General features: G+C 43.6%; 1 protein-coding gene across 2 annotated transcripts in view; it reads left to right on the forward strand.

Moving 5' to 3' along the window:
- Positions 1 to 1,907: 1,907 nt before the first annotated feature.
- The window catches only part of F13A1 (coagulation factor XIII A chain), a 57,250-nt gene continuing 35,305 nt past the window's right edge, over positions 1,908 to 23,852 (forward strand). Inside the window, exons 1-4 of one of the 2 annotated variants that reach the window (XM_079302107.1) lie at positions 1,908 to 2,034; positions 2,942 to 3,095; positions 8,575 to 8,763; positions 20,143 to 20,394. In XM_079302107.1, the coding sequence (XP_079158233.1) occupies positions 2,948 to 3,095; positions 8,575 to 8,763; positions 20,143 to 20,394 (589 nt within the window). In that variant the 5' untranslated portion in view covers positions 1,908 to 2,034; positions 2,942 to 2,947. The remainder of the gene's footprint in view (positions 2,035 to 2,941; positions 3,096 to 8,574; positions 8,764 to 20,142; positions 20,395 to 23,852) is intronic. The other variant, XM_079302108.1, reaches the window with a different exon arrangement.

Raw genomic sequence — 23,852 nt, forward strand, 5'->3', positions numbered from 1 at the left:
GCACATCTGGAACCGCTGTCTGCTCAGGCGGGATCTGTTCTGTGCATCCGCTCGCTCCAGTCCCCGCTCTGATGGAAAGATTTCCTCCTGGCTCTGACAGCACCGCAGCCACTTGGGGAAGCACATGACTTCCTTGGGAGACGGTGTTTCTCATTTGTGTTGCAGGCCTCCAGCAGGCATGGCACCGAGGCAATATTTATATCAGTTTTTGTAACATCATCGCAGCAGCTGCAATTTTGGGAACTGAAGTGCTGGCTGGAAGTGGGAGAGACAGGCACAAAGCACAGCACACCACATAGAAATGTGGATGCAAGCAGGGAAAAAAAAAAAAAAAAGAAGAAAAGAAAATTGGCAACCAGCCTCCTCCCCCAGAAAGCTGATTGTGTTCCCGGGTGCCAGGGGTGCTGCTTGCCCTCCAGATGGTTACCACAGGGCCCATCTGTGTGAAAGTGAGTCAATGGCTATTGCAGCTCAGGATGCATGTGATGGAATCAAATGTGTCCCCTCAGGGTGCTTGCACTCCTGGGGGAGCAGGACAGGGGAAGGGGAGCCCTCCAGCCAGGTGCTTTTTGTGCTACAGGCCAAACAGTGTTCAGCAGTTTTCTCATACCCTTCAGCTGTGAGGAAGCACAGTGCTACACACTTGTGTGCAGGTAACCAGCCTGCCCCAAAACTGCTGCAGCCCCATGCTGTGCCTTGGCAATCAGCCCTAGCAAGCTCCTTATCCCACCTACAGTGCTATGCTGGTGCAGCCAGGCTGCCTCCAGGTGTCCAGCTCGGATCTCTGACCCACACTCTGCATGTGTCCTGACCTCTTGCTAATCTTGCTGTGGCTGGAAAATCCCCAGGGAGGTAGAATAGGGGTCCTGTCTTTCAGATGATCTACTTGCTGCTTCCCATTACAGGTATGTGACCCAATTCTCTCCTTTTCTACCCTCTGGCTTGATTTCAGTGGTGTTTAACCAGTGGAGGTTTGAGGCTTCTCTGTGCTATGGGGGCTGGATTTAAAGCTGCCTGAAAGTCAGTAGAGTTGTCTCTCCTTGTTCCTTCATCTGCCCTGCAGCAGAGGCAAGTGCATGCCCTTGGTGGGTGCCATGTGTGTAAGAGAGGCTCTCCACTGCCCATGCATGCTCTCAGGAGGGGGTTTCTACCTCTGCTGCCAACAGCAGCAGCTGGCAGAACATAGGCCTGAATTCTTCCCTGTCTGTTGCTTTTTCTGCATGCAGTTCCACTCTCCTGTGGAGTTATGTCTGACAGAGGAGGTGTCACACAATCTCCAGTTACCTTAGAGCATGATGAAACTGAAGAAAAGTTGTCATGAAGCAAAAAAAAGCTCCCATAAGGTGCAGCCCTAGACCTGTCAGGTGATGCACATTTTATCATGGGCAAGAGCTGAAGGTCATTTGACCCAAATATAGCTGTGTGGTGCAAAACACCTTCATTGTCCTGGTCAGCACAAGGTCTCTAGAAAAAGCTGGGCTGCCAACCAGCTCTCCGTGCTCATGTGCCCTGCAGTCCTCTGAAAGGACTGCTGTGAGGAGCAAGCAGGGGAGCCATCACTGTGTCTGCCTGGGAGGACTCTTGAGAGCTGGCACCTGAAGCTGCATCACAGGCTCCCTGAGGCAGAGACCATCAAAGGCTGGTAAGCATGGCTGCTTGGACATGTGCCTCAGAAAATACCCTCCAGTCTCCCATTTGTGCCATAAGAACTCCTACTTTGTCTCAAAAGGAACTGAAACTTCATTGCCCAAGTTGTTTCCTTAGCACAAACACCCTGAAATGTTCCTGGTGAGCAGAGCTGGGATAAGAAAGGCAGGGAGGGGAAGGAGAAAGAAAAGACATCCCAGCTGTGGTGACGGATCCTCCAGGGTGGTGTGGGGAGGGCTTGGCAACCCTTTTAGAATTGTCCTATTGCAACAGGAAGGAGGAGGATACACAGAGGTTACTTAAAAGCCCCCAATTTTTTCCCTGCTTCTATTGCACTGCAGAAATTCTGCAAGGGAGAAGAAAAAAAAAAGACTATCTGAAAAGAAGGTACCCTTGATAACTAAAAAGCTTCCTTTTAAAGCTTAGTTCTATTAAATAATTGCTACGTTTTAAATTGCTGTTTTCAGGGGCCTTGGGAAGAAGTTTTCTTCTCAGTCATTAATATTTTCTTAGAAGGCTTGCATGGCTTTTTCACTGCTACATGCTTACACTGAAATAGATGTGAAAGCAGTTTTGAGTAGCTCAAAAAAAGTCTCTGATCAGCCTACATCTAAGATTTCCCTTAAGGACATTAGTGGGAGAGAAATAAGTGGATAAGTACTTTTTTATTTTCCTTTTTTCTCCCTTTACCCCCCTCTCTGTTCCCCCCTCCCCCTCTTTTTCAAAAGTGGATTGTCTGGGTGCAGGAGTTAGCCCTGTAGATATTGGGTGTTTGTGTGCACAGGGACAAAAATACAATTCTCCACTTATCATCTACAGATTGTTGTAGGCTTGATTGCAGTATGACTTATAATGTCATTTTTATTAGGGAGAGGTAGTGTGTGATTTCTCAAAATATAATTTGCTATTTTGGATTCAATAATGCTTTTATGGAGGATGAGAGAGTGAAAGATTTTCCCATTCTTTTACCTGAAACTTCCTAATGTTTTTAGTGCCCTGCTTCTCCCAGGCAAATTCTTCTGTGTTAGACTTCCCTCTCCTTCTCCCGCCCCCTCCTTCTTCTCTTATTCATGTGTTTTGATGAACACAAAATGCCTTCCAATCCTTAGAGAGCTATACTTATCATTAGACTGATGTTTTCTGCCTCTCAGGTTTTATTTATGTAAGTCTAAAAATGTGTAGCTCACTGACACCCCACACTGCTTTTGGCTTCTCCCATCTTGCACGTGCCATGCTAGCTCATGTTTGCTTTTTTCCTTGCACTCTTTCTTTCATGCTATTACAAATTTTTTAGTGCAGGATGTCTGAAACAACGAGTGCCAGTGAGGAGAATAAACTTCCTTTGAATGGGAGAAGAGCCATCCCACCAAACTACTCCAATGATGAAGAAAATGAGGTTCCTGAGATGGAAGCTTTTGGATTGATACCTAGAGGATTTAATCCGAGAGGTACAGTGTACAATTAAGCCATAAATATATTTTTACATTTTCAATACTCTTTGCACAGGTCTGTGAACTAAATCCAAACCACTTTTTCCTTACATCTTTCCAATTCTCAGTTTTTCTTGCTGCTCATGGGAAAACTTACTGAAACCACCTGTGTATATGGAAGTGCTAGCATGGGTTATGGGTAAGGGAGAGTAAAGAAGCTGAATGACAAGTTATCAGCTTAAACAGTGGGACTGATTAAAAAAAGACAAGAATGGCTTTTTCCAGTTTGATCACAATCAGAGTCACTTTAAGAACCTACTGGCTTCAGGCATGATGGGGCAGCATTGGACTGAAGAGCCAGAAGGAGTCTGTTCTCTTAATGGCCTGTGTCATTTATATGGCCTTAAACTGCCTGTGAAAATGCTGCAAAATGTTGTCTGGCAGGGAAAACTTTTGCTATATATGTACAGCTCACTCACAAAAAAATAACATGAGACTAAAAGGAAAGCTCATATGATTTTTTATTCTCCTGTGAAAAATGTTTCCATCATTTGACTGGGGAAACAAAACAATATCATGGTAGAGAATAGACAAATCAAAGTATATTCCCAGTGTCAGCTCTTTGGAGTCAACCAGAAATAAAAAATATGTAAGATCTGGTTTGAAAGAAAACAGGATGAACTTCTGAATGACTCATTAATGAAATTATGTTAATTTTTTTTTTGCCTATTTGAATTGAACAGCAGAATTTGTTGAACGTGGCTACTCAGGCTGGCTGGATGTAATACTACTTAATGCTCATAAGAGACTTTTCATCCAGATTTGAAGGAGTGCTTAATAAATGTGGACAAGAATTAATTACTGAATTTCACACATTGGAAACAGGCAAAGAGATTTTAAGTGACAAGTTGCAAAGCATTATTTCTGTAATCCTAGTCATGTGCCTTAACCACACTCGCCTCCCCACACACCCCTCCCCACCCCCATCTTAATACACACACATTTTTTAGAAGCATTTATTTTTTTTTAAATGCCTGAGCCAACCAACTGGCATGTTAAGACTGCAGAAATTTTGCTTGAACCCATTCTGACAACCCTGTAGCTCTGGGGCAAGTGTGTGTGTTTAAATTGTTAAATGCAATACAGTACAGGTTGTGGCTAGACACTGTTTCAAACCAAACATATTCACAAAAACTGGAGATGTATAACTGTGGGATAGTCTAAAAGGAATGCAGCCTGTAGCTAAAGCCCACCAGTACCAAGAGAAAGATTCCTGTTGCTTTTTGATGTGCTTCACATCAGGCTCTGAATGAAGTGTGGTGCTTGTGGGCGGCAGCCTCCTGCTTTTCAGAAATGCAGTGGAAACTTAGGAATGTAGGGTCAAGTGAGTTGAGGCAGGAGCCCAACATGTCCTTAAGGTGATGCTGTTGTTGAGAGAACATCTCTTGTCCAAAGAAAGAGTTTCTGTGGCTATTGGTTAAACCCAGTATGGAACTGGTATCGCTGAAAAATAAATTTGTGCATAACAGCAAAACTGTTTTTGCACAGCTGGATCAGCTCTGCTGTGCAGTTCTCTCCAATGCTTGTAGCAGAAATATACAAGGGGGGACCTGAAGAGTGACCTGAAGGGTCCCTGAAGGGACTGTAGCAGTGTTCCTCTTTTGGTGAACATCAGCTGTGATCTAAGCCTGTGGTAGCAGCTGATACAAGTGTGGTCCCTGCACATACTGTTTGGGGTAGGATGCTTAAGTCACCTGTCAGACCACATTAAAGGTTTATTGCCCCATGGAGTTCAACCTGACACTCAGGAGCTGAGCTTGCCCCAGGGCACTCTCAGTTTTGTGCTTGGGGAATAAAATGATTGTTAATGGGCAGAGCAGGAGCAGCACAGTGTGATGAGGCTCTAGGGCTGTGAGCACATCCTGGCAGAGAGCTGTTTGTGACACCTGCACACCCCTACACTTCTGGGCTGTCCAGATTTTTCTGTAGTGATTCCCAGATTTCTTTGCCATAACACACTGAAAAAAAGCATGCAAATTCTTTTATCTCTGCTGTTACAACAGAGGTGTTTTCTAGCCTTTGGACACCTGATATAAACATCTAAACACCTGTGTCTTCACCTGTGTCAGATTATACTAAACACAGAGCACCCAGTGAGTGGAGGTGAGGGCACAGGTGGTCTGGAGAGTCACTGGATGTCAGTTCCATGGTGATCTGTACCCTTCTCTCAATTCCACTGACTGCAGCAACCAACCATCAACTGGCCATGATAAGAAGTTACATACCAGGCTCACATCATTTAGATGCCTAAATTTAACTGAATTCTGCCCTTGATCTGTGCAGTGTAGGAGTCTACAGCTGAGCTAGTCACCCTCGTTTCCCTTGACAGCCAACAGAGAAACAGGCATTTTTAGGGTGTGATTCATTTGACCTATTTTAGCTACTACTCTGGGATGAGGTAAGACCCTGTGCTTGCCTGGCTCTCTGCTGACACCCACATCCACTGGGCTGAATCACAGCCGGGGCGGCTGCCAGGGCCGGCTGCGTCCCCAGCCCGGGCAGTGGGCTGCCTGCTGCTGCTGGAGCCGCCTTGCCTGCGGGAGGAGACGCTCGGCAGCTTCTCCAGCAGGAAGCCTGTGTTCCCGGGAACATCCCTGAGCCCTGGCCTCCCCCGGCTCGTCCTGGCCGGCTCATCTCACCACAGCGTGGGCTCGGGGGGAGGACACAGCATCCCACCCTCCTTGGCAGAGTCCGGTGACTCACCAGGCATTTGTGCTTCCCCTGATAGCGGAATGATGGGCACTTCTTTTGGAAATTCACGCTGTTTTCTGTGATAATTCAAAGCCCTTTCTCTCTGCTTGTCTGAGGAAACCTGATGTTTGAAGGCTATTCTTTTTATTTGAAAACTGCTCAAACTTGTGTTCATTTATTTCCCTGCAAGCTTACACAAGCTTTAAGAAGGCATCACACTGTTGCCTCTCGTGCAGCAAACCTGCTTGCGCTGGACAAAAGACCAGGCTACAGGCAAACCCTCGAGTGGACCTGACTTCAAAGGAGGTCTCTGTCACTCACAGATGGGCACTGCCTGGAGCTTTCCTTTGGATCACACCCTGCTGCTGGTTTTGCACATCCCATTACCCTGCTCGTGTTTTGCTTTTTGTAATTACCATTACTGTAATTAGCACAGGCTCAGCCATGGGTTATCTTCATCTGGCAAGCTTAGCGTACATTTAGCAATGAGACCAAAAATGAAATGTGTGTTTTTGCAGATGTATATGGCTGTGTTCTGACAATAGCTGTGTAAAGTCCTGTGATAAAATGAAGCAAATGCTGAACTGAAAGCCCAGGGTGACTTAGTTTTGCAGTTCCTTGAATGGGCTAACATGCAGAGGAAGGGTGAGGTCACTGTTGCCTTTTATTGCAAAACAGGAGATGAAAATAAAACAAACCTTCAGCTCTGTTTTTATGCCTTCTTGGAATGAGGGAGAAGCTGAGCCGATTTGTTATTGATAGCTTCACTCCTCACAGAACCCCAAAATACACAGCTTTTACATGTAGTGCTATTGGCCCAGATGGGTTTGAAAGATAAAAGAGGAGAGATGCTCCTCTGTCCCTACTTTATCCCTGTACAGAAAATTCCTGCCTCGTGTAATTTAATTGTGAGTTTTGTCAGCAATTTTGAGAGAGCGTTGGTAAATTGTGCAAAGAGGGAGATGAAGACATGCCCTGCTTCACAGAGGGGCAATGAGAATGATTTCTGAGCAAAATGTTTCATACAGACATCTCTGTAACTTCAGCCAGTGCTAAAGTTGGTGGGTTTTTACAGAAGTTACTCCAGAAGCCTGGAGAATTGAGAGAGAGTAACAATAATGCTCTCATGGGACTTTATACCTCAGCATTAAACAGAGTATTCTAGCCTTTTTGTAGATTAGGGTTACCAGGAGGCAGATGATTTTGGGTTCAGTTATGCAGGGCTTTCCCATGAAAGATTCCGTATTATGCTGTGTCCCCAGGCATATTCTTTTCCTTCTGTTTCTTAAAGGACACAGATAGGGAACTGAGGGATGATGCAAGCAGGAGTGGGACCTACTCACATTGCCATTGCTCCCCTGTCTGCCATTAGCTGTTGCCCAGAGCCCAGGCTGGAGCAGGAGATGCTGCCCATCCAGGGAAGGTGCTGCTCTGCAGGGCTCTGCTGACAAATTAAACAATTGTGCTGAGCTTCTTTGAAGGGGGCCACATTCAGCCCTCAGTGGCTTGAATGTCCAACTCATTTACTGAGCACATCATTCTTGCCCACAGTGTGCTTAGTAGAAGGCCAAATTAGCCACCATCACAAGTACACACAGCTCCACCAGCTGCTATAAATGTGCAGCTCTTTTTGCCAGGCATGAGTTTGGCTCTGTCACTCTAAGTATAAAATTCAGGAATTAGCTTGTTTCTAACTGTCAGCACCTGGAAAACAAGCTGAGAGCTGCAAATCTAGCTTTACTCTGCTGCCTCTCTCCTGGTGGTGAGTAGTAATGGTCCTACTCCCCCTGGCAGAGGTTTCATGATTATGTGATTAAGCATGTAGGTGAAAGAACAATGTCCAGTTCATTTTCCTGTGGTTTCTCATAGTGTGAGAACACTCCCACAGTGCAGATTCATGGTGTGGTACAGTCATGTAGCTTATGGTGACTGCAAGTGCCTGTGGCTATCCCAGTGCCACCCCACACTGGTCATTTGCTGAACAAACTACTGCTGTTTGCTATAACCCTTTAGACAGCCTGAATTTGAAGGGAGAAAGCTTAGCCTGTGCATGTTATAGATACCTACCACTGCTTGCCTGTAACTCTATGCTGTAATTATATGCTGTAATGTTATATTTAGTTTTCATAAGAAGACACTAATAGCAGTGGAGGTGTACTGAGAAGCTGAGACAAGACATATACAGTACACCCAAACCTTATCTAATGCAGGCAATCCAAACTCTCAGCTGAATGCAGTATCATTAACTGCCTCTCAGGCTCTTCAGCTCTCAGTACTGGTAACATTTTACAATCAGCATTAAGTGTGACAAAGCACCTGTGAATTTGCATTTTACAAATGGCCGGCTGCAAGAAGGGAAACACAAAGCCCCAGCCATCAAAGTCCCATTGATTGCTCTGATAAACTTGTGACAGCAAGGCCCAGACTTGTGAAAAGCTGATCCAAATGGAAAGATGGGTCCAGACTCTGCTGGAGTAATTCAGCTCCCAACAGGTAGCTGTGGTTGCTCTCACCATGCACTAGAAGCCTTTTAGCCTCTGTGAGAATGGCAGGTGGACAGAAAGTGTCTGTCCATATTCTCTTCTCAGCTAGAAGCATGTTAGCCCCAGACAGATCCAGCATGTTCCTGTTGCAAAGGTGTTCCTTCCCTGGAGAAGGGGAGGACAGGGCTCTAATGATGTTGGTACCAATCCTGACATTTCAGCACACTGACTCCTTCCCCCTCTGCTCATTTACGTCTCTGCAGATTACCTGCGTGTTGTGGATATTTATATGTTCAAGGAGCCTCAAGAGATCAACAAGAAGGAGCACCACACTGACAAGTACTACAACCCCAAGCTGATAGTACGTCGGGGACAGGCTTTCCAAATCCAGATTGACTTCAACCGACCCTACAAGCCAGAAACAGACCAGTTCTGGCTGGAGTTTTTGATGGGTAAGTGCCTGGCAAAGGCTGTGTCTTATCAGCAAAACAATGGTGTCTCATAAACAGGAAAACAGCAGAACTTGATAGCTGAGTTTTTTCCTGTTATGATTGATAAACCACAAGAACAGGATTAGACATAGGCAAGGAAGTGTTTTTCAAATATGATTTGAATCCTTTCATGAGGAAAACATTAGAATTTTATGTGAGAGAAGAAGGAGCAAATCTGGGGGTTTCTGTTTCGTAAGAAGCTGTACTTTTTTGAGCTTTCAGAGTTATATCTGGTTAATGCTGTATGGCAGTGCTGAAAGGTAGGTGGAACAGGAAGCCTCTTTTGTTAGTGTTTAGGAGATGGAGGGAGGAGGAGTCTGTTGTTTGAGGTAGGAGAGGTGACTGTATGAACTGAGATAGCAAAGTACTGATTGCATAAAGAGGGGAAGTTACACCAGATGGAAGAATCTTGCAGTCTTTCAGCCTGAATTTACAAACAACTTGTTAGCAAGAAATAAAGTTCAGCAGCTGTAATTTTGGACCAGAAACAGAATCATGGAATCGTAGAATCACTAAGGTTGTGAAAGACCTCTAAGATCATTGAGTCTACATATTAGCCTAGCAGTGCTGTGTTTACTATCAAACTATGTACCCAAGCAGGGGTAGTGATTCCACCACTTCCCTGGCAGCCTGTTCCAATGCATGGCTACCCTTTCAGTAAAGAGATTTTTCCCAATATCCAGTCTAAATGTCCCCTGGCACAACTTGAAACTATTTCTTCCTGTTCTAGTGCTTGTCACCTGGGACAAGAGACCAACCCCCACCAGGCTACGCCCTCCTTTCAGGCAGTTGTAGAGAGTGATGACATTTCCCCTGAGCCTCCTTTTCTTCAGACTAAACACCCCCAGCTCCCTCAGCCACTCCTCACAGAACTCGTGCTGCACACACTTCCCCAGCTCTGTTGCTCTTTTCTGGACACACTCCAGCACCTCAATGTCTTTGTTGGAGTGAGTGGTCCAGAACCAGACATGGGATTTGAGATGTGGCTTCACCAGTGCTGAGAGACTCAGTACAATGTCAGATACTTTCCTGATTTATTGCCAAAAGAGAAGGAGAGATTTCTTCCTCTCACTGAGAATCTTCATCAGGTGCTAAGGTACCTGTTGACTCACTGAAGGCACAGGACTACAGAAAGGAATAACCTCACTAGAAAAGGAGAAAAGCAAAAGGGTTTCCTGCTATGCTCCAAAGATGCTGCCCCCCCCCCCCCAAAAAATTCTGGTCACTACAACTCTGGGAAACACCCAGCTTCATCTAGATTGATCTGGGAGTTTCTGTGTTAAGACATCAGTGTTCCCCTTACAAAGTCTTTAAAGTAGGTTATAATTGATGTTTTAATTTACTTTCCTGTGAGATGCAGATCTGAAATTTGTAGCACTGAGTCTTTTCCATTGTTGAATTATGATGATGTGGCCATTTATTAGATTTGTTGCCTTCTAAAGCTAGATGGGCGTTTATCTCTTAAACATATGTGCAGTGAAAATATTACTGTCTGCACATTTTTTTTCATGGGTCTCTTTCTAATTTAAATTAGGGTTGGGAGGCATGTTATGACAGTCCAGTGAATGATTGGCTGAACAGCCACAAGTGCCTTTAAAAATTTAATATGCATAAATATCATTAGTTCTTTTGGGATTTAATTAAATTCAAGATTGTTCCCTTAATCTTTATATGTTTAAAACAAACAGCTGTATCAAGAAGATGTGGAAAATGGAACATTTGTTTTTTATTGTACTCCATGCAGTTTGCATTTGTTTTAATCAGATATTCTATATTGGAAGAAGAAAATTAACACTTCTTTTGACATTGCACAATCCACTTAAGAGAACACATTCACTTGTTTTTCTGTTGCTCTTTCCTAACACATCCATCCATGTTTTGTACCTTGAATCTCTAAGTATGGAAAAAAATACACTCATCTTCAGCCATGGTAGGAATAGGGTTAATACAGCTGGAGCCAGAGGAGTCTCTGCAATAAACACAGCTCTGAATGATTCCTTTGGAGCTAGCCCTGGGTGTGATGCAATTCCTCTTCTTCAGTGTTGCTGTCCTTCCAGTGAAATGGGATGGGTGTCCATGCATGGTGGCTGGCAAATGGCTGCAGATACAAGATAATGTTCAACGCTATTGCCCTCTCCTGGTTTTTCTTTGCTTCTGTGAGCACCACTGCCCTCTTGTTGCAAGGACTTTAGCTCACAGAGATTCAGCTGGGAGGTGTTCAAATTCCTGTCCTGGGAACTGGTCAGCACTCAGCAAATGTTTCTCTTTGTGAACATGTGGTGAAAATACAGTATATTTGTTGACAGACACTAGCAATGGGAAACAAAACAAAAACAGTCCACAGCAGAGAAGGAAAATTCAGAAATTATGTGCTTGACTCTTGCTACTTCTCCTTTTAGTATCAAGTTCAATGTTTAATATTGAGAAGAAAAAGGAAATTTCTCTTACTTAAGAAAGACTGCTGTACTCTCAAACCTTTTGTCACAAAGAGATTTGGCCATTTTCATCCAGTTTTTTCCAGTTTGTCTTCCTGAAGATCTGGCTCTCACCTCTCATACTGCCTGAACAGCAGAGCCCAGTCCAAAAGCTCTTGCCCAGGCTGCCTGTGAGCAAGGGAGAGAGGCAGGCACCTCCAAGCAGAGTTTAACCCTGCTGTCTTAGAGTGGAATGAACTCTCCTCTGGATTTTTTTTCTTTCTCCACTGACTCTCTCATAGACCAGACTCTGATTCTAAGAACACTGAAGGCAGGGAAGGTGAATCTTGCCCTTTGGTACTGTCAGGCAGAAGCTGTCCCTAGGGAGTGGCTCAGACAACAGCCCTGCAGCAGAGGCAGCTCGAGCTCAGAGAAACTTTTTGTGCTGAAAGGAGTATACCTCCTAGGAATGTGCTGAGTTTGGGAGATTAAAGTGATGGACACACAGAAATATTGGCAGGCTGTTGTCAGATGACCTTTCCAAGGAGCACTCTGTGTGCCTGAGCAGTAGATTTCAAATGGTGCAGCAGAACTGTTGAATAGAATATCCTAGGTTGGAGGGGCCTCTGGAGGTCTCGTCTCTAGCCCTTGGTTAGAAAAAACCAAAAGCAGGTCCAGCTTCTCCAGCATCTCTGGGTCTTTCCCTATGAGCAGGTTTTGAGTGTCTCCAAGGGTGTGGGTGTTCCCCAAACAATGTGGACCAGGCTGTTCTCAACTGCAGAATATTTTGAGTGGTTCAAGATTCTATTCTCATAAGGCCCAAAGTCAGTCTATAGGGATGGCTGGTCTTGTCTCACAGGGAATTCAGTTGGACATGGAAACACTTGAAGTCTCCTTTTGCAGGGCTGTGCCTGCAGTGGGGGCTGTTTGTACAACAGTGCCTATGAAGCTATTCAGAAGTTATTAGTTCCCAGCTCTAAGAAAGTTCCCAAAGTTGACATTAATCCATCACAGAATTTTTTATCCATTAAAGACTAATTTTGATCCTGAAAAATGTGACAATTATAATGGATTGATCCTGCGGTGTGCACAGAACTTTCTATTTCAGTTATTCCCTAAAATTTACTTTCCTTTCTCTTTTCTTTTTCACTCCTATTTTTTCTTCTTTAGCATCATTAAAAAGATGATTAATGAAGCAAGTAAAGCAAGTAGAGACTGCTTAATCCTTCTAATTGATAATGAATCAAGGGTACCTGGGACAAATACTTCTTCTCTCATGTGAAACCAGATCTGAAACGCTTAGAAAACAACCTTTAATTACAATTCTTTTAAATCCACAGTCCATTTAAATACCATTTTCAGAGAATTCATGGGTCAAATTGTATAAAAAATGTATATATGCATGTAAATGTATATAATTTTTGTGTATATGTATATATCTATATGTGTATATATAAATAATTTACCCAAATATCTTGAAAGTTACTTTTACAGACATTTTTCTGTGATAGTTCCTTATAACAGAAGTAATTCTTACTTTAACAGACTGTTTTCTGTAGAGTCATCCCTGATGGAATTGACTGAAATGCTAACATGTGAATTAGTATAATTTAGTTTTGCACAAAATCCTTCATTAAATTAGGACCATGGTTGCCTGCCAAAGTATGGAACACAATGAATATGCCAAAAAAGTCACATGGAAAAATATCCACTTATAAAGAGTAATTAGATGTAATTCCAGTTCTTGTGCTGGACCTCAGCCCTGGCCCAGTACCTATGGTTTAAGAGCTGCTCTGTCACCACATATTTCCTTCATTTCTGCCTCCTTTCTGGCTTTTACAAGAGAAAAGGTAAGCATCACTATTAGGGTGATACTTGTTTCATTAGTCTGGGGTTGTGATGAAAAAGCCACAAGAAAAGTGCAGATGCTGTGCTTACATCTAGTTCCCTACTGTGGGATTAATTAATTAATTAATTAATTAGCATCTAGTTCCCCACAGTGGGATTGATTCCAGTTTGTTTGGAGCCTCAGTGAACCCAGGGGACTCCTTCACTCATCTTAATCTGTCCTGGCTGCTGCCTTTGTGGTGATGGGTATATTTTGTGTTTCTCTTCATTTTCCACAATGCGAGGCTTAGCCTGGTGGAACATAGTTCCCACATGTGGGACAGTCAGTTTGGTGTGAGTGCTGCAAAGTTTCCACTGGCACTGCTGCACTGGCAGGGATTTCTCTGAAAAGAAGATGTATGATGAGATGGGCTTATACAGCCTTCAATCTTGCTTTTAGTAGTAGTTTCCAGTACGTGGCTGTAAATCCTTGAGGGGTTGATGAGTTTATATAGTGCATCCTGACTCTAATGATGTATTTCCCCACATCCTCATAAATTGCTGTCTATTTGTGTTTTCCTTAAATGGCTTCATAAATCCATTTCTATTGGTCTAGCCTTAAATGATATTATGAACATTTTATTCATTGACGCACTTCTGGAACGACCATAAATTGCCCCAGGCTACTATCACCTTTCCATATGTGTGCATGTGTGGACACCCACACACCTGTCCATATGCTCTCCTCAGGCTTCTATAAATCACTGGCTTCTGGCCTGAAATCAGAGGAGAGACTTACTGCTCCTTTTTCCACAGTCTTCCCAAGCCAGTTCGGAGGGGTAGTTATAAACACATCAAAGAAGCTAAGAACATAAAGATGTTAGAGCTAATCCTGTATGGCTTATTTAGGGGACACCAAATTCCCACTTTTAGTCAGGGGGATATGTGAGTTCAACTAAGTAACCAGGGGTCCAGTTCAAGATACACACACCAGAATCAGTGGAGCTCTTCATACTTTCCTACAGTGTCCACAGCCTTTCCCTCTTTTCACAGCAGAGCTGCGCCAGGAATGACTCCAGGATTATTGATGTTTGGATGATTTTTGTCAGGCAGTAATTCTGCCTTAGTGGGAAGTATTGCTATCTCTGCTGTCACCTGTCATCCTCAGCAGCTCTGGGGCTGGGCAACAGAGGTGCTGGAATATGAGATGTCCCCCAGCACTAGGGATGAGATATCAAGCTGAATTCTGACTCTGGGTAAAAGCTGCTTTTTGGAAAACTTTGGATCTTCATATTTTAGGAGGTTTCTTGGCACTATTAAGAGAACTGATTGGTCTAGAGGACATACAGTGTTGGTAGGTAACTTGGCACTGTGAGTTTATTAGATCCTTGTTTCACAAAGAAGTACAAAAAATTAAGCAGAGATACAGAAACACCTGATGGTCTAAACTTGGAGTCTCATTTTGTGACAGAAAAAATAATCTATTAGCAGTGGAACGTATTTTCTAGAGATTGACTCCCAGCAGACAAGAGACCTATTTGCCAGCTCTTAGCAAAAAGCAAACCTCTCCACTTTCTGAACAAAGGCATTGGGGTATTTTTCCCTCCCCTTTGGAATTCCCAGCTGGGCCCCAGAGGAACAGAGATTAGGGAGTCCCTTGAGGTGGTCTATGAATACAGTATTTCATGCAAAGCAGTCTTTATTAGGCTGACTTTTGCACTGCTGCAGCAGCATCAAGTGGCACATAAAATCTGGCTGTATTTTTTAGTTGTTTTACTAGCTAAGGTGCATGGCTCTGATGTGTGTTTTACAATTGTAAAGTATCAGAAACATTCACTTCTGGGACAGAGTGGCCAGATGTTAAAGATTCATAACTGGAGCCATGAGCAAAATTTTTTCAAAATATTTACACTTACTACTTTTCCAGGTTTATATGTAGCACTTCTGAATTTGAGGGTGGGCAGAACCCATATGAGATGCTAGAGATTTAGGTACTACTGCTTTTAACAAAAAATTGTTTCTTCTTCTTGCTTCTTTTGGTTTTTTGGAATTTTATTGGAGCTTCTCTCCTGTTTCTTTCTAATTTGTTTTACCCTGTGTTTCATGTCACAGATCCCATATGCTAACACCCATCTCCAAGGCTGCTTGCTATCAAAAGGCTTACCTCTGCTACACTCTGTACTGGTGACTTGCAGCTCAAACTTATTTATCAACATATAATTATTACACTTCCATGGATGGTGTTGAAATAGATTTTTACCCTTTATATGAAAGAGTGTATCTAGGTTAAACAAATGAACTTACAGGAACATTGTTAATTATTGTGTGTAATATATATTCCAAAGGGAGGCAGATCACTTGACTCTTTGAAAAGCCAATCTTCCAAGGAGGGTTCCTAAAAAGACAAAGGCTACAAAGAGATACTGCTTTGTTCACCTACTTCTCTTCTGAGGGATCCCATTTCCATCAGGAAGGAAATGTTCTGTGAAGCTCACTAGATCTCTAATCTCTGTGCTACCAAACCTTCCCTCCTTGCTGCTGGACGTAAAGGCATTTACGAGCTGTTTAATGCACACACACACACAGTGTGCATGTCCATTGGGGATCTAGGGGAAAACTGAAAACAGAGAGAAACGGGAAAACAGGAGAAAACAGGAGCTTGCAGGGCCAGGACAGAGAAGGAGAAGGAGGAAAATAGTCCAAGCAAACCCTGGTTCCTGTTAGTCACCTGTAAAGAGCAGCAGCAGAATTGGGTCACTGGAGGTGGACCACTCATGTTTTGGCAGCTGAGCTCACTGCACCTATCTCTCACCCTCTCTCTGTTGCTGTAAATCTCTCTCTGCTGTGTCACTTTTATCCAGAATTTAACACAGCTTGCCTCTGTGCCTGATGGGTCCAAAGTTGACATGCTGGGGAGGAAAGGCATATGTTTGAAATAATTCACTTTGAATGTATGTATGTAGCCACAGTTCTGTGGTTTAGGTGGCTCATTTGGTGCTACATAAATAGATTTTGGCAAGCTTGAACCAATGCTGCACTTTGCTCTTTGCCCCTGTAAAGTGTCTATGTGTGACAGGGGACATCGCACGCATGCCCACATCCATGCACGCTGCAGTCATGGAGTCTTTTGCCATGTAGATCTTTACTCGTGTTTTTTGTTTTTTTTTTTTTTTTAAATTTATTTTATGAGCTCCTTTATTAGCCACAGCAGCTACTTTGCTCCTCTTTTCCCATGTGCCTGGAAAACACAAGAAGTGTAGAGTTGAGCTGAGCTGTAACTGAAGTGAGAAGGAGCTTTAGGACCCCAGCTTGGTTAGCTACAGAAACTAGGGTGGAATAAGAAAGGATAAGAAAGAGGTATCAAAGGATTGCAGACCTGTGCACTGTGCATCAGGGGACATAGATTTGTTTCTGCCATTAAGCATTCTGTACAAGGGAGGTTTCTGTAAAAAGTAATGTCTTCTGGCAGTGTTGTGGCTCAAGACCTAGCAGGGTTTGGAGGCCGGGGAAAGGAGGTCACTGTGAGTTCTCTCCTGTCCTCTCCTGCTTCAAAGACAGGACAGTCAGCAGCTTCTATTCAGTACATGGTATCTTTGAAGAAGTCTGTAAAAAATTCACCCACTGCAGGAATCTCCAGACTTTCTGAGTTCACAGGCTGGATTTTCTACATTACCATGAGTGAGTTAGAGTGAGCAGACAGGGACATCCCAACAGCATGCTGTCACACAATGATTTTGTCTGCCACAGAGCAATTGGCTGTGAAATGTCCTCGTGTGAGGGCCAGGGCCTCCTACACCCAAAGCAAACGTGAGCACTGGGGAGTGAGGCAACCACAAAGAACTGGCTGTGGAGCATGGTTTAGGCTGCCAGCTCCTGGAGAAACTCAGAGCTGGAGAGATCCTGAGCCAGCTAATGCTACTGGCAGAATGTCAGCACCCTCCTGTCAGCATAAAAAGGGTTTATCTTGTCTACATGTCCCAGTCCTGACATGTACTCAAACTGCCTCCTGCCTCTCTGTGGGTTGGGTTAGCAGCAGAGACCCTTCAGAGAGTGCTCTGCCAGGCATTCACAGGCTTTTGGTAATGAGTCTTTGGACAGTATTGAGTATTCTTCCTTAGAGATTCAGCCAGAGAATGAAATCACCACTGCATGTTACCCCTTCTGAGAAACCAACATTGCAGATATCCCAGCTATAAGCCAAAGCTGGCTCTGCTTTTCCACTGCAGCCAGAAATGTGTGCTCAAGATGTAGATAAAGGTCAAAAGGCCAAGCCATCCTGATAGGACTTCCCTACAAATTGGATAAACACAGTACTGAGCCTATGCAAGAGTTATTTGGCCAGCAACCTTATTGTGCAATGCCAAAGTTACTCAGCTTTATAGCACTCTAGCATCAAGACAACAGATGTGTGTATATGAGACTAGTGTGGCTGATGCTGTCAGATGTCTAGATGTGCATTTACAATTCAACTCCACAAGCTCCTAACAGAAGTAACAATTCCCTTACTCTTTTATTTACACCCCTTATTCTTCCATTTGCATTTTGTTTGGTTTGGTTTTTGGTTTGGCTTGGGTTGGACTATTTCAGAAGATTAGGGAACCTGTCCTTTCTTTAAAGAAAACTTTGGAAATTGCTCACTGTGCTCTTGAAGGCTCTGTCCATCTTTCCAAATTTTGTTGTGGTTTCAGAATTATGTAACCATTAGCAAGCACCAAATCATGATTGTCTGTCAAGACAAAAAATATTCTTTTGTATTTACTATTTATAACACCTGCAAAATATCCTGACTTCTAGGACTTCCATCCCTGACAAATCTGCTATGTCTGCAGGGATGCAGAGCATCCCTGGTGCCCCAGAGTACCTTCTCCTCATAGGTGAGCAACCTAATGCAGTGACCTCTTACTCTGTGGGACCAGCTGTGTGGGGCTCTGGGCTGAAAGAACCTTGCCTACTCCTCAACAGCAACTCCAGCTGCTTCCCTGTAGAGAAAAGGGTATATTATGGTGTCTTGTGGCTTTGCTTGTTTGGAAGGGGAAATGGGGCTTTGAGTCCAGAAAAACTGAGAATACCAGAGGCTTGGTACTTTGCCAAACCTGCTTATGTCATCTTTGAGATCCTATCTGGTTTCTGTAGGTAGATTTTCTGGGAAGTGGTTCTGCAGTCTCCCCATGTACACGAGGCATACACAGATATGGTGGTGCAAAGTCACTGCCAGAGCACAGCTTCTGTCCCCAGCAGGCTGCTACACTGACATGCAGCTTCCAGCAAAGACAAGGATGTCAGTTCCTAACCATGTTAAAATAGTAATTTCTTCCCCCTCCCACCTTTCTGAAGGAGGTATGGGAGGTATTTTTAAAAGTAGAACTTGTTAACGGTTTTCAAGGATATCAGTTCAACTACTTGGTTTGCTTTGCTGCTTTGTTTGCATGGACTGCTTTTTTTAGAAAAAGATTATGTCAAAACTAGAAGCAAAATATCAACTGTAGAGGCAAGCTGGGTCATACACAGTTGCACTACAAAGAACAAGAATATGTTCAGCTCCCAGTTCTGTTACCTCTATAGGCTCTCCTCTCTACACTTGCTTTCTTTTGATGATTTATATTTGAAGTGTCCAGTGCTCTATCTTCTAGTGTTTCCTATTGATTTTGCTCTCTTATTCTAGTCCTTTATTCTTCTTAGGTCTTTTCCTTCCATTGTGTTCCTCACCGATCTGAATGAGTTTCATGGGTTACAGCATCCCTGGCCTGCAGGGCAAAGTGGGCTATTTATGTGCACTGTATATCTGCAAAATGGAAATTCATGTGCTCAGAATAATCTCTTGGATGAAGCACAGTAGCCCCAGATTTCTCAGAAACACAAATGTCATGGCAGCTTGCAAGTTTCAGATTTAAAGCTGGAGTTGTCTTTTCCCAAAATGTAGCAATGTTCAGATCTGTGATTATCTCCCCATCGGTAGTATAAAAATAAGCAAGCAAGAAAATGAGTTTAATTTTGAAGTTCTTAAATAGTAGGAATGAAAAATATAGAAGTCTGTCCCTCCGTCTGCCATCATTGATTTTCATTACCCTATTTTTGAATGAGAGACACTGACTTCCAGCCTAAAATATGAAATGAAGAGTAGATTTGAGAATGAGATAAGGAACTCATCCTTCTCACAAGTGTCTCTTCTGTCTATGCTTCTGGTTGGCTTCCAAATTTATTTTGGCTCTACCTCAGTCTCAAGGGGTGGAGCCTCACACAACTCTGAATCCTGGCACTGTATGTGTTTACATGTAGCCTATCTAGTCTAGCTGTTTTTAGAGTTGGCAGGGTAAAATAAGCTCCTCTGGGTGTGATTTGTCTTACTGTGAGGCAGATTCTCACGTGCGGTGCTTTGGAGGTGTGTCATGCTTTGGGACTCATTTCTGGCAGAGAAAGTTTGGCCATTCAGCCCCAGTGTGGTGGTTTATATTCTGGGCATCCACAATTGGTTCATCCCTGAGGAGTGGATGCTCAGTGGGAACCGAGCAGTAGATATCTACCGGTGGTCTCATTTGTGTTTCCTCCATCTGCATGGACTTCATGAAAGAGCACTTGGTCTCTGCTTGGCGGTGCAGTAATGCAGAGAAGAACAGGGTTCTGCTGTGCTAAAGAGCTCCAAAGCTGATGTCTGTGCCCCAGAGGGCACTCTTGTGCTAGTGACAATGGTGGTGAGTACATCTGAACTTATCTAAGCTCTTAAACTTACCTACAGTCTAGCTGGTGCTGTTGACACCAAGGCAAGGAGCAAGCTGGAGTGCAGCAGTGGACAAGAAAAGCCTGGACAGCCCTTTCTCATGCTGCAGGGCTATCTACGCTCCTGGCAGTGCTCAAGCCAGTGAGACTGGAGCTTGTTGGAGTGCGGTGAGTGGGGGTGTGGGGACAGGCTGCCTGCAGGGGGCTGTTGAAGGTATATGTGTGACTGTGCTGTTAAGTTACCAGGCCTTGTGAGGAGTAATGAGAGTGTAGGTTATTTTTGCCCACTAAAACCTGCCACTTCCATTGAAAATAAGACAAAAAGACTGCTAGAAAATAAAAAAAAAATGTCAAAGCAAGTGAACCTCTTCACTTCTCTTTCCAGGTCGCTACCCACAGCAAAATAAAGGCACCTACATCCCAGTTACAGTAGGCAATGTGCTAAAGCCTGGTCAGTGGGGAGCAAAGATTATCCACAGGGAAAACGACTCCATTCGGCTGTCCATCATGTCCTCTGCCACCTGCATCATTGGCAAGTTTCGCTTGTACGTCGCGGTCTTGACTCCCTACGGCATCCTTCGGACACGCAGGAACTCAGCCACCGACACTTACATCTTGTTCAATCCCTGGTGCCAGTGTAAGTGGCTGGTCACTTTCTGCTGCTGGCCTCTTCAGGTTTTGGGTGGGCTGGTCCAGGAATGTGAGCATGGTACCAAGAAGGTTGGAGACATGTCAGTTTGGGTCTGGAAAATTTACAGTAACTCTGCCAAAAGTCAAGTCTTTCAGGGTGGGGAATAGCCCTGTGTGAGCAGGGATCTATGCTGGAAACCAATGCCTTTGTTTCATCCAAACTCTGCAATTTTATGAGGCCAAGCCTCTGTTTGCCAGTTCAGGCTCCATTTCCCATAGTAAACATACTCCAAGGCTTTACTCTGACTTTCATGGGCAACACTGAGAGTCTCCAGTGCCTTAAACAAGTCAGTATGGGCACATTTTTTCCAGGATTTGGTGTGGAGAAGGATGTGGCAGCCTCACGTACTCTGTTGGCTTACATTGCTAATTGCCACATTTGGAACTGAACATCTGCAGTTAAAATGTTGCAGGAATTCAATGGGAGCTGCTGTTCCTGCACAGGTTGAGTGGAGTCAGCTTGCTGTGACATCACTAGTGGTGCCTTCCTGCTGCTACATGACATTTGCCCTTATAACTTCCCCTTTAGTGGTGACTAATTAGCAATGGTGCCCTCTTTGAGGAACAAAACATTTTGCAAATGAGCCTTTTTTTTATTATATAGTAGGTTGAAGAAAAATTTGATTTTTTTTTTTAGATCTCCCAGGATCCTTGGAGGAAATCAGGCTTTACACTGTCAGGGTTGTATTTTACCTAATGAACTCTGTGTCTGGCTTTCAGGAGAGGTCAAGGAGGACCAGGGAGGTTTGACTCAGTCTTCTGACAGGCTGTAGCACTGTAGCACAGCTTGCAAGGCTCCAAGTCACATGTGTTGCAGTATATTTAGGTCACCAGCTAACTTCAATATTCTCCTGCTACTCTTCCTTCATCTTTCCATTTTTTTACCACAGTATTTGCATCAAATAATCCTCTACCAAACAAGGGCCCTCCTACCAAGTGACAAGTAAGTTTAGCATTATTAGCAGAGCCCATTATTCAGCTGCACTACTGTCAGTACATGGAATGATTTGTGCTGGATTCATTACTTGCCCCTAGTCCGTGGGAATATAAGCAATGATTAGCTTATGCATTATTTAAGAAGATATAGATTAATGCTGAATAAAGAGGAGTTAGTTAAGTGGGAATAGGAGGGAAGGGCATAGCCTTTGACCCTGGCACACCATGAGATACTTCTGAAAGCAGTGTAAGGTACCTCAGAGCAGTGAGCTAACAGTTTGTACTGGAGGGTGTGCAGCAGAACAAGAGGAAATATTGCCAAAGCTATGACCCACTGTGAGCAGACAAAATTTCTCAAGGTTTGTTTTGGCATCATCAGACTCACAACTTCAGCCAGAGAAGTGCAATTCTCCACCTAAAGGTAAAGCAGTACTTGTTTTTAGTCCTGGGTATTGTAACAGCCAGCACACTGACAGTGCAGTGCTCAACACACCTCTGGAAAGGGATAAACCCCAAAGAAAAACTTCTTAAATCGCCTCAGTTTGCCTCACAATTTGCAGACAGCAGCTGCAGCCAGGGCTGCATGCAGTCCTAATGCAGAGACAAGATGTGATGTGGCCTATCCCACTGTGGTGTGACTGGGACCACACAAGTTGATGTGAGGTGTGAGTCAGAGGGAAAAAGGGAAAATCGATCCCTACTTCACACCTCCTTGCCCAGCAACTCTGTGTGCAGACTAATGCACCATTATTCATGGCATATGGACACTTTTCTCTCCTATGTTCTCCCTCCCTCACACCTGAGCTGAATGAGTCAAAAAGCCAGCAAGATTAAATCCACAACATAGGAGTAAACCCACAGGGAGTAAGATGTGCAAGAGTTGCCTCCAGTGGCAGGCATCAGCAAGGCTGATGGAAAAAGTCTCCCTTAGGAAAGCAAAAAAAGAGTATCTGGGCAGCAAGGACATGCTGTGTGACCCCAAATCCAGGACAGGCAACTTGGGGGCACATTTTCCTCTGCAGCTTATGTTTTCAGGTGTGTCTCAATGGCTTCAGGTCCTGGCCTTTGCTGACTACTGTGGTTTTCATTTCCTGCTTGTTTCATTTGGATTTGGATATATCCTCATTTCTTGTTCCTCTTTTACTCCAAGATACTTTGGGCTAATTGGTTCCTATATCTTTCTTTCCCTCTTTTCCTTGTGTTAGAAAAATCAAGGACTGTTTCTTCATGCTTTATCCCCTGGCTAGAAAAGATTTTTCAGTGGAATGACAAAAGGGTAGAAAAACTGAGGCAGTTAAAGTGCAGAGAAAACAATAGTTTGAAAATCTTCTAGACTTGTTTTCTGGGTTAATAACTAAGCAGAAAAGTCTGAGTGAAAAGCCTCATTAAAAAGAGAGAAGACTGATGCTAGGAATGAATGGGGATTGTTATAGCAGGGAGCAGAATATGGGCTCTAGTGCCTGGTGCAGCTTTCCAACTCATCATTTTGGAGGAACATCAATATGTCAGTATGAGCTTTTCTTTCAGACAGAGGCATTTGTGCCCTTTCTTATTACTCCTTTTCTCACTGTAGTTCAGTTTTGACATATTTTCCCAGGCAGGGCTGGTTTTTTTTTCCCTGCTGCTTCAGAAGAAGTTTGAATACTTTACCAGTCAAGCTATGGAGTACTTTGCTTCAAAAATCATCATATGCTTTTGTATATTTTAATCCCTTTAGCTACATTGAGGACTGATAACCAAGAATACTTTAAAGACACTGGACTCCATTCTCCAAAATTATATACACCAGCCCCAAACATCTGTGAATTCACCTAACTAGTGGATTGAGATTTCAGTTACTCAGTGATATTTTCATTGCTTAATAAGCAAGGTAAAGTCTGTGAGGAGAGGCAGCATTCTTTTTACAGTCAGATGACATGGTTGGATAAAACAGATGTGCTTTTGGGCATGCAGAGCTCTCTTCTGTTCTGGAACAGAAAATACAAATGGCAAGTAGTTAAGGATAACTTCTTGGAATTTAACTAAACTCTTGGCAATATCAAACTACATGAAAGCAGAGTAGAACTCCTTTGATCTGGATACTGTGAGCTCTTTCCAAGAAGCTGTGAGCTCTTTCCAAGCAGGTGCAACTTTCTGCTAGGGAACATTAAGTGCTTATCAGGAAAAGGCTTTGTGCTGACTTCTGAGACTCTCTGACAGGTGGAGGTGCATAGTGCAGCTGAGTAAGTGCAGACCTGTGGGCTGAGGTGTGCACCCAAGCCTCATGCATAGTGGATTACATTTAAGAAATTAAGTATATTACAACTTTATTGAATCAGCAGCATATTTCTTCTGTTTAAATGTTCTAATATAGTGGCTGACTCTGTACTTGTCTCACATGTTACCAGTCATCCAAATTTGGCCCAATAACATTTTATTACTTTTATAGGTAAATCTTAAATTCAATTGCTTGTGTCATAGATTCCACAT

Source organism: Erithacus rubecula (genome assembly GCF_903797595.1).
Source record: "Erithacus rubecula genome assembly, chromosome: 3".
Lineage (NCBI taxonomy): Eukaryota > Metazoa > Chordata > Aves > Passeriformes > Muscicapidae > Erithacus > Erithacus rubecula.